The sequence below is a fragment of the Bidens hawaiensis genome, unplaced genomic scaffold, assembly GCF_021521415.1.
Source record: "Bidens hawaiensis isolate Kalapana, Puna unplaced genomic scaffold, B.hawaiensis_p1.1 tig00046359_1, whole genome shotgun sequence".
Taxonomy (NCBI): Eukaryota; Viridiplantae; Streptophyta; class Magnoliopsida; order Asterales; family Asteraceae; genus Bidens; species Bidens hawaiensis.
Genome location: NW_027498282.1, coordinates 114855 through 126801, shown reverse-complemented (window position 1 = coordinate 126801; position 11947 = coordinate 114855). Strand labels below are relative to the sequence as shown.

Below are 11947 nucleotides of genomic sequence, written 5' to 3'. Positions count from 1 at the left end.
CTGATCTAACTATACTATTAAAATAAGACATATTGTTCACATGACATTCAACTAGACCCTTCGAATGCCAAGTGTACAAATTTTCAATTTAACAAATTCCACTTCATAATCAATTTTGGTTTAACTAAAATTGTTCCATTTTTATGGTTTTGAACCAAAAATATGTTGTTGGTAGGAATCGAACACACAACATTGCTATTAAAATGTTTACGGCATATCAACTCAACTAAAATTAATTAATGTTAAGCTTGTTTTTTCCTTAACATGTATAGATTCTTAACCTTCCATTTTGATTTCTTTTAAAATACAAATTATTCTTAACAATATATGTATTTTAGGAAATATGTAATTATTCATTCATTAATGTTCATTATGTAATTCATATATGTATATTTGACGATTTTCCACCCGTGTGTTACATGAGACATTAACCTAGTTCATGAATAAAGTGATATGATGACTTTATGTGCTTGGTTCGTATGTTAAATGCGGGATATTTGACAAGGGTTATAGCTGAGGTATTATCTACGTTCAGGCTCACACTTTAAGGTGGTTAACTTAACAATTCACCAAGCAGTTCACGTAACCATACCACTTGACACGCTATATAGAAAGCGGCCATATACTCGGGCTCACAAGATGAAAGAGCCACGGTTCCTTGTTTCTGGGAGCACCAAGAAATTGACTTGTTTTCATAATTGAAAATATGGCTAATAGTGCTCCGACCATCATCAGAATCGATTTTATGACTGCTATCACAAAACTCGATTAATCTTATTTTTCCTCGTTCATACTCGGCTGCGAACCCCATGATGCCTTTTGCATACCGATGAATTTGTTTAATAGCCAACTCATGAGATTCATGAGGACTTTGCATGTAAAGACTCACCACCATGACCAAATAGGCCAAATCAGGTCGGTGTGAAGTAGGTATCTTAGGCAGCCCACCATCTTTCTATACTCCGTTGGATTGACCTTAAATTCTTGTTCGACCCTTGAAAATGCCAGACCCGAATCCACATAAACATAATTCGGTTTCTTGAACTTAAAAATAATATTCAGGCTCGCCCATGTAACAAATAAATCATCAACATAAATGGCAATGATACGATCATAAGTATTAATTAAGTTTATCTTTTAATTAATTTCCTTATTGTATTAGAATTAGGTTTCCTTATTGTTTATATTTTTCCTATTATTATGCAAGGCCGACTCTAAGGGGGGCTGGGTGGTTGACGGCCCCAGGCCCGACACCCCTCTAGGCCCGAAATTTTTTTAAAAAAAATTATATGTATTTTATGAAAAATAATATGTGTATTTTATAATTAAACTCAATTACATAACAACTAGTTTGGTCTAGTGGTAATGTATGATTCTCAACCTATAGGTTGTGGGTTTTAGCCTCATTTGAGACATGTTTAAGTCTAATATTATACAAAAGTATTCTACACAATTCAAATTATAATCAAGTAAGTCCATTTAAAATTAAATTGTTTTAACCCAACAAAATACTCATCAAGTACTCATTATACTGAATGCCCAAAATATTTTTCGTCTTCGGCCCAAATATTTTAATAATTCTCGGAAATAGCCCTGCTATTATGTCTTTGGTTTTCCTATATGTTGTATTCTTTGTTTGAGAAAAATAATAAAAAAAATAAACAGAGAATTGTTTTAACTTTGGTTTCTACTCTTCTCTTTTGTTCTTGGAGCCTAACTCAATCTACGAGTCTATCGGGAAATTAATCATCTCGAATCGGTCTATATCAAGCAACAATCAGTAAATGCTTATCGTCCTTCAATACATAGACTGTTCGTTCGAGCACCAAATGAAATTCATCTCCTTTAAAATCTGATCATGCTCTCGGCACCTTATACTCTTGATCGGTGCATTTTATGTATTAACAATTACATATTAATTATTCATTAAATGCATTGATATTATGATAAAATATATTATTATTAAGTTTTTATTATATTTAATAGGTTACGGAAAAAATGATCGAATTAGAAAGAGTGATATTAGCTTAAGAAATATTATTATCTAATGAGTAAACTGGGGTTTACATTCATGTGGTTTGTTCAAATCTGCAGTTTTAGTTCAATAGTTACTTCCATGTGGTTTCATTTAACTTACAATTAAATCCGACCTCACTAACCCCGTTAAGTCTGATCGTTAAACCCATCAATGTGCACCTCACATGAGGGGGAATTTTGTCCCTTTTCTCCCCAAATAAACCCCATCCCCTCACGTGAGAGGGCTTACGAATTAGGGTTGGGGTTTATTTGGGGAGAAAAAAGACAAAATTGTCTCTCACTTGAGGTGCACGCTGATGGGTTTAACAACCAGAATTAACGAGGTTAGTGAGATCGGGTTTAATTGCAAGTGAAATAAACCACAGGGACGAAAATCGCAAATTTAAACTATTAGATTAAAATCGCAGATTTAAACAAACTACATAGATGAAAACAGCAATTTACTCTTATCTAATATTATGAGTAGTAATGTTGATTGAAATATACGATAACTAAAAAGGAAAGAGTTATGTTTGCAGGTCTCTTGCTTAATACATCTATAATCTATATCTATCTATAATATATATAAACGAAACATTAAAAAGCTCTTCGGTTGCTTCATATATTCTCTCAAGTCACCAGACTACATTATTTGTAAATGGAGGCTTTTCATACATTTGACCCGAATTCACCGGTATGAGTCTTACCAAACCCATATATTCTTCTAACAGGTTATAAAATCTCATTAAATTAAAAATTAATCTCACCAAATATTTGAAATGAAAATCATATAAAATTGGGATATACTAAAAAATAATATCTGATTTATAATTAAAAAAAATTATAGTAAAAAAAAATAAACGGGTTGTGGGTCACACCAAACCCAGATAGTTTTTAAACCGGGTTATAACATCTCATTTATTTGTGAAACCATTTCATCATTAAATACTAAGTATATTATTAACTTATGTACAATAAATAAAATTAAAATCTAAAAAATATATAAATATTATAAACGAATTATGTAAAACAACCCCGTAATAAAAACAAGTAATATAAATAAATGAAAACTATAAAAGCTCTCTGATTGCTCACTACTTTCTCTCGAGCCACCAGATTGCTTTATGTGTAAATGAAGGCTTCTCATGCATTTGACCCGAATTCACGGGCATAGGTCTCACCAAACCATGTAGCTCATAAACGGGTTATAACATCTTATTAAATTAAAATTTAATCTCACCAAATATTTGATATGAAAATCCTATAAAATAAAGATATGCTAAAATTAATAACTGATTTTTTTTAAAAAGATATTAATTTTAATTAAAAAACAATTTTATAGTAGAAAAATAAGAGGGTCATGGGTCTCACCAAACCCAAATAGCTTTTAAACTGGGTTATAATATCTCATTTATTTGTGAAATTATTTCATCATTAAATCGTAAGTATATTATGAATTTCCTTACAATAAGAAAACTAAAATCCTAAAAAATAAGTATTAGAAACGAATAATGTAAAGTAACCCCGTAATATGAAAGATAAAACTATATTTAAAAAAGCAATGGACCATGGGTAATAAAACACTCACGTGGGATGGACCTAAAGGAAGATTGAGGCTGAGATTTTATCATTAAAAACGGGCAACCGTCATTTAGGGGGGTAGTAGGTTTTTTGGCATGCAGTGGCGGATCCAGGAATTTTTTTTGGGTGGTGCACTACTTTTAGATGTTTCAATTTTATAGACTCGGGTATAAAAATTCCGGGTCGGTTCGATGGTTCGGAGAAAATTCATTACATAATAAAAATACGATATATAAATAAAAGAGACACCGCATGTTACCTTTTTGACTTGGGTGATAAGATGAAATTGGTTGCCTTTCGGAAGGATCCCATGGTAGATCATTCAAATTTATTTTTGATGGTTTACTTGAAGATGATGATCCAATGTTGATGGTTCACTTTGAAAAAATCTCTTCAAATTCATAATACCTACAAATCAACAATTACAAACTAACAAATTAAAACCAACAATCTAACAAACTAAAATTAAATTTAACAAATAACTTAACAATTAAGTAGTTAACAATTAAGAACAATTAATATTTAACAAGAAGTTAAGAACAATTAACATTTAACAATGAATTATGAATGTAAACTTACCTTCAAAGTGGGAGAATAAGAGGATTCGAGTAAGAGTAGGCAGTGGCAGGAAGACTGGGACGGTTGACGGGCTGAGTGGCTGACAGAGTGAGGCTGCCGGCATTCCGCGATGATCGGAGTGATGGGGATGAGTGGCCGACGGAGTGACGGAGATGAGTTTATTTAAATTTCTCTTCATATTGAACTTAGAACTTAACATGCACATTACCTTCATGTACTCAATTAAGTGTTAAATTGTACCAGATACCCTTGTATTCAAATATTAGGAATGTGTGATATACTAAGATGGAAGTTAATCTTCAATATATTTTCATTTATAACTGAGTTTGTAAGTATGTTATGACTCGTGTATGTACATTGCACTAGAAATTGTGAGACAAATAGTCATTTTAGTATTATCAAGTTTATTTTAGTATAACTAAATTTACAGAAGACGAAAAAGAAATTTAAATAAACACTGATAGGAGTTTGAAGTTATGAAGTACACATCTGTTTTGAGACAATAATGATTTCAGGCAACCTAGACCATGGAGAGGCGCTGTGTGGTGTTATGAACCCTAACTGATGTTAGGGTAAGTTAGTAAAAGAAAAAAAAAGTTCCAAAACCGGAATCGAACCTGCGACCTCCAAGTTAACAAACCAACATGTTACCATCTGGAGAGGTGCTTCAAATGTTTTTTAGATGGTTCCTTTCCAATTTATAAGGTGGTTCCTTAATTATTTTCTATATATAAATGCACTATTATTTCAAAACTCGGGTGGTTCCTCGAAACCACCCGTTTTCATTGTAGATCCGCCCCTGTTGGCATGTGTTTTGCGGGTCGTACAAGAATACGGCTACTGTTCCCGGAGACAAAGGCAACAAGACACATTCAAACGGTGACACGATTAACTGAAGTTTTATTATTTATAGTTTATTTTTGTTCGAACAAGTTTGAGAATTTTAGTTATTTAATTTAAATGGTTTTGATAGTGATAATTTTGCTTTCTTTATTATTATGATCGCCTAATGGCTAAATCTTTTGGTAACCATCTCCAAATGGACGGCTCGTTTATGTTTAAACATGAACTATGTATACCCTAGTTATTTGTATAGCTTTTCGTTGATTGAAAAATACCTGTGGTTTGATTAATTTAAATGAATTATTTGTGTTACAAATATTTGTATTTTATCATTCGCAGTCTGTTTTCTTGCATCGTGAGCGGTTTGGTAACTATGGGGCGTTTGGCATATATAATTGGATAACTAGATTGTACGAGTTACTGAGTTAGTATTAACACTTGTCTTTAATTATCACTTGAATTAAAACGTTTACAAGACTATGTCTATGTGGGTTCCAATTGATTAAGCAGGTTTGGGTGAAACATTGAACCAGAGATCGAAGGGGGTTACTCTATTTTGAATTGAATTCTGATCACAATTAAGTAATTATTTTGCAATTGTATTACCTAATTCACTTTTTAAAATTGCTTGACATCATAAGTACATTTAGTGTTATTATTTGTAGTCACAAATTAGCAATTTCTATCGATCCGGAGAGGGTTTATTCGATTTTACATGAGTTATTTCTCTTGTTTAACTTGTGTAGGAGTTGTCTCAAGATTGCATGCATACTAGATATTCAAAGAAAGACAAGCCATTGGTTGATCCTAAAATTGAGAAAATAGCTAAGAGAAACCGAGTGCTTCGTGGAGCAGGAACCGAGAGAAAACCAAATGAAGAGGAATAGAAACCGAACAATTGACAACATGAGTCAATGTAGAGGTAGGGTACTAAACCCACCAATAAACACATGATAAATACTCCCGCCGGTTATACGGGCTACATGGCGCCGGGGCGATGAATGATATGTCCTTGTGTATTAAACATTCTCTGATACCTCGGGAATGGGAGCGCCAAAGATCTCCACGAGCATGGTGCAAAATGAAGGATATTCATCATAAATGACGTCTAACCAATAAGGGACGAACATCACATAGTCAATAGTACTACATAGTACGACATGTCAACATCAAATGGCCACGACATGTAACATCCCAAAACTTATAATAATAAATAAAGGAATTATGCTCGTTTATTATGTGTTAATATTTAGTTAGAATTAAATATAAAGAAGAATATGAACTTGTGTGGGGAAAGATGGAATAAGGGGATGAGATGGGCCTTAGGTCCATGGGCTTAAACGAGTATAAATACTCCCTTAAACCTTCCTAAAACCCTCATTTCTTCCCATCTATTCTCTACACACTCAAAAACACACACATAAACTCTCTCATACAGCCATGAGTAAGAGGAAGAGATCCAAGACCAAAACCAAGTCCAATATTGATAGATCTTGGATATATAAGCAAGATACAAGATTTGTTGTTCATAATCAAGCTAGCCGTGACCTAACAACCAGATAAAGGTACGTTCTTTATCTTAAAGCTTACGTTTTTATGAACGGTTTGCTATGAAATCTAACCCTAGAGTAGATCGGGTGTAGATAGTTCATAAAGTAGCAAACTTGATGTTTAAAAGGGACTTAACGAACCTAAGGGCATGTACGGCTCTTTTAAAGAAACCCTAGATCTATTTTGAACATTTTAAGCTTAAAGTGTTAGAAAATATAAAAAGTAATTATAATCAAGGATATGTCAATTAACATCATTTCTTTATTTGAAGATTGCAACATCAAAGCACCACCAAATTGCCAGCCATATGTAACCGTTATCTCCAACAATTAAGGGATTTCCTTTTTACTTTTTATTCTATTTTCCATGATTAAGAATATGGTTCATATGTATTTATTTTCTTCTTTGGTCTCTGTAACAAATATACACAATTACTAGAAAGAAAAATATTCTCTGATGTCCTTTCAAAACATGGTATCAAAGCAGGTTATATGATCTTTGGATCGGCCTGCTCGGAACCGATTATCATCTACCTATTTCCAATATCGTGAAACCTGAATTTCTTTCAGAAAACCTGCTGCAAACCACATTTTTCCCAACTTTTTAACCCTGACAAAGCTTGAAACAAACCTGTTTACAAGTTCTTTTATCAAAAACATAACCTTTCTTTCCAGCCATTCAACCATTCAGCCTGTGTTAAAACATCATGTCCGAGAACAATAATCACGATGACCTAGCATTACAAATTACCAACCTACTCAAAAATGGTCTAAACAACCAAAATCAATCTCAAAAACAAAACCTTTCCGATAGTTTGAAAATTAGTCTCAAGCTAAACAGCCAAAACTATGCGTTGTGGGCTCGAATGATTCGGGTCGCCATCAGGGGGAAATCAAAATCTCTTTTGAGTCACTTATCGGGAAACCCGGCACCACCAGAACCTACCGATGAAACGTGATGAACAATGGGAACAAGATGATTTAGTCGTGTTCTCCTGGTTAATACAGAATATCGAACCCGATCTTGCAAGCAACCTAACCGAATTTCCCACAGCAAAAACTTTGTGGGATGCCTTGGTGATCACTTACAGTAGTGGAAAGGATAAATTACAAACGTTTGATTTACACGTAAAGGCAAACAGGATCAAACAGAATGGAACGTCATTAGAAAACTTCTGGATTATTATGCAAGGTTTGTGGGGAGAAATCAAAAGACGAGATCCAAACCCCATGACTTGCACAACCGACATCGGAACATATAACAAAATCTGGTCAGAACAAAAACTCTTTCAATTCCTCAACGCCCTTGACCGACAATACGATACCGTTAAGCGGGAAATCCTTCGAATGGACCCGTTATCCTCGACAGAGGGTGCCTACTCGGCCGTTCGAAAAGAGATGGCGTACCAAGGTATACTAGGAAACGTCACAGACAGTTCATCTTCTCAGAACGGAGTGGCGGAAGGTCTAGTTACCAACAGGTCAAACGAATTGGAAGGACAAGGGCTAGGGTTTGTGTCAAAGGGCAAATCGGGCAACAAGAGTTTAAATTCTTCATCATCCCGGATCGATAAGACAAACCTAAAGTGCAGCCATTGTGGGATGTCAAAACATACCAGAGATCAGTGTTTTAAACTCGTGGGCTATCCCGAGTGGTGGAATGATGGGCACAAGAAAGGGAACAAGGAAGGGACAAAGGCGGCGGGTGCCGTCGGCAGCACAGCTGGAAAAGACAACCACCAGGGTGCAGGGTTCGGCGGCATGGCATTTGCTGATGAAGAAGCTTCAATGCCTCTACAGAATGATGATGGCGGAGGAAGAGGTAACGGGTTTGAGGGAATACACTCAAACCCTTGTATTTGTCATGAATCTTTTATTGATCCTATAGTTAACAAATTGCTTAAAACACCCCTTGAGAAAGAAAGAGATTTAATAAATAATTCTAAAGAATCTGATTTGTTAAAGAGCTACGTTGGTGAATCTACTGATGCCAATAAACAACACCAAGAATATGATTTTTTTAAAACCCATGAACAATTCATTAATAATAGTAAAATCTCTAAAGAACATAATATATTTAAAAGAAGCCAACAATATAAAAAGCATATCTCAGAACTTCCTCGAAATGATGTTTTTGAAAATAACAAAAACATGGGAGAAGTTAACATGGTCAAAACCAACGAAAAATTTAAATAAATCTTGGATTTTTGATTGCGGTGCTACCGACACCATGACCTTTGAATTGTCCGATATAATTTCAAACTCTAAACCTGAAATTAACTATATAAAAACTGCGAATGGGGGAGTGGTTCCCGTAAAGGGAGGAGGAACCATCGAAATTTCACCTACTTTAAAACTCTCAAATTGCCTTTATATCCCGTCATTGTCACATAAACTTTTATCTATTAGTCATGTGACCAAAGAATTAAATTGCTCTGTTTTAATGCACTCGACTTTATGTATATTACAGGATATCAGGACGGGAGCGATAATTGGGCGTGGCACTGAACGCCAAGGATTGTACTATGTGGAAGAAGTGACTCAACACGGTACTGTGATGCTAGCCCATGGAACTATCAATAGAGAAGCTTGGCTATGGCATAGGAGATTAGGACTCCCGTCTATCGGTTATTTACATATTTTATTTCCAAAGTTATTTCCTTTAAATGAAAGTATTAGTTGTGAAACTTGTGTCTTGGCCAAAAGCCATAGACATACTTTTTAACCTAATAATACGAGGGTTAATTCACCTTTTTCACTTATTCATTCGGATGTATGGGACCGGCAATAGTTTTTGGAGGTCAAAATTTTCATTTTTTCGTTTTATTCGTTGACGATTGCACTCGAATGACATGAATTTATTTTCTAAAACATAAATCTGAAGTTTTTGATAAATTTACTATGTTTTATGCTATGATAAAACACAATTTAAAACCAATATCCAAATTCTTCGATCTGATAATGGTGGGGAGTTCGTAAACGACTCAATGAAACAATTTTGTCAAAAAAAGGAATAATTCATCAAACGTCGTGTGCACACACTCCCGAACAAAACGGCATTGTCGAACGGAAAAACCGCATTCTTTTAGAAATAACTCGTGCCTTAGTGATTGAATCCTAAGTTCCAACATCTTTTTGGCCTGATGCCCTCGCTATCGCTACGTATCTTCTCAATCGACTACCAACAAAACCCCTCGACCTAAAAACCCCTCTTCAAGGCCTTTCAGAATTCACCGACCTTCCACCGGACCTCACATTAAAACCACAGATATTTGGATGCTCTGTCTTTGCTCACATGCCCAAAAGCAATCGAACCAAGCTTGATCCATGTGCATAGAAGTGTGTATTTGTTGGTTATGGCGTCAATCAAAAAGGATACCAGTGCTATAATCCAAAAACCCGACAAATGCACACTACCATGAACTGTGACTTCCTTGAAACCGAGTTCTTTTATGCCACCCAACACAGTGGTCAGGGGGAGACCGAACACGACACACTGAGTTGGCTTAAATGGGTCCCAAAGTGGGCTTCATCGTCAGAAGAAGTTATCACAGTACCCAAGATGAGTCACAAACTTCACAACAATCCGATGGACCTAAAGTCAGTGTCTCAGATCCAAATACTCCCGATCTGCCATCCGAGGTAAGTGATTCTCAAACTACAACAAATAAAGAATCTCATGAAAATCAAACTAGTGACATATCTGATAATTATGAGATAGAAGTTGAACAAACAGTGCAGGAGGAACAAGAAGAACCAGTACAAACTGAGACAAGAGAAGAAGAAACGACCGAGAAATATGTCCTTCCTCCAAGGGTCAACAGAGGCATCCCAGCAAAAAGATATTCTCCAGAAAAACAATCTAAATCCTCTAGGTATCCCATAGCAAACATAGCCAACGGAAACCTTTCCAAAGAAGCCAAGTCTTTTACTTCTTCCTTATATGCCGAACAAATTCCATCTTCTATGGAACATGCCCTAGGATCGAGGAATTGGAAGAATGCAATGGATATCGAAATGAAGGCACTAATGAAAAACAATACATGGGAAATATGTAACCTTCCTCCAGGTAAGAAACCAGTTGGATGTCGTTGGGTCTTTACAGTCAAACACAAACCCGACGGAACAATTGAAAGATATAAAGCACGGCTCGTAGCTAAAGGCTACACCCAGACATACGGGGTGGACTATTCTGAAACATTCTCCCTAGTAGCCAAATTTGACACAATCAGAGTTCTTTTCTCTATTGCAGCTAATGAAGGTTGGCCACTTCATCAATTTGATGTTAAGAATGCATTCCTACATGGAGAGTTAGAAGAAGAAGTTTATATGGAAACTCCACCATGGTTCACAAAAAATTTCAAAGCAAACGAAGTATGCCGGCTAAAAAAATCTCTCTATGGGCTCAAGCAATCTCCTCGAGCATGGTTTGGCAGATTCAGTATAGCAATGAAGAAATATGGATACCAACAAAGCAATTTCGATCATACATTATTTCTTAAAAGGAAAGGTAAACTTGTGACTTGTTTAATTATATACGTTGATGATATGATCATTACAGGAAACGATGAAGATGAAATGAGAGAGTTGAAGGCCAACCTATTCACAGAATTTGAAATGAAGGATTTGGGAAGACTTAAGTACTTTCTTGGAATTGAAGTACTAAGGTCCAAACAAGGAATCTTTATATGCCAGAAAAAATACATTCTTGACCTTCTAGCCGAGACAGGAATGATCGACTGCAAGCCCGCCGATACACCAATGAAAGTGAATCACAAACTTCGTATGGAAAAAGAAGCCAAGTTAGCACACAAAGAAAGATACCAACGCTTGGTGGGTAAACTAATATATCTCTCACATACTCGTCCTGATATAGCATATGCAGTGGGAGTGGTTAGCAAGTTTATGCACCGACCTCAGGATTCTCGCATGGAGGCAGTAATAGGGATTATCAGATACCTAAAAGGTACAGTGGGTCATGGAGTTCTCTTTAAACAGAACAAACATCTGAAGATCCAGCTGTATACTGATGCAGACTGGGCGGGAGATCAAAACGACCGAAGATCTACATCAGGATATTTCACTCTGGTTGGCAGAAACTTGGTGACTTGGAGAAGCAAAAAACAAAAGGTGGTGGCTTTATCCAGCGCTGAAGCGGAATTTAGAGGAATTGCACGAGGCATGGCAGAAGTTCTATGGATCCACAAACTTTTAACCGAGATTGGGTTCCCTCCAACCGAAGCAAATAGAATTATATGTGATAACAAAGCTGCAATCCAAATTTCAGAAAATCCTATCCAACATGATCGTACAAAGCATATTGAGGTTGACCGAAACATCATTAAAGAGAAACTTGAAGCTGGAATTATAGAGTTACC

General features: G+C 35.6%; 1 protein-coding gene across 1 annotated transcript; it reads left to right on the top strand.

The window, feature by feature from the left end:
• The first annotated feature begins 7811 nt into the window (after positions 1 to 7811).
• LOC143596416 (uncharacterized) lies at positions 7812 to 9334 on the top strand. The gene is made up of 2 exons (XM_077075196.1): positions 7812 to 8391; positions 9040 to 9334. The coding sequence occupies exons 1-2, from the start codon at positions 7917 to 7919 to the stop codon at positions 9075 to 9077; spliced, it is 513 nt and encodes a 170-aa protein (XP_076931311.1). The 5' UTR covers positions 7812 to 7916; the 3' UTR covers positions 9078 to 9334.
• Positions 9335 to 11947: the final 2613 nt, after the last annotated feature.

Bases quoted from the DNA above. Each gene is read 5' to 3' on its own strand.
- LOC143596416 (XM_077075196.1), top strand. From the start codon at position 7,917: ATGGACCCGTTATCCTCGACAGAGGGTGCCTACTCGGCCGTTCGAAAA. The intron at 8,392-9,039 runs GTAACGGGTTTG...TGTATATTACAG, and splicing joins TGATGATGGCGGAGGAAGAG to GATATCAGGACGGGAGCGAT.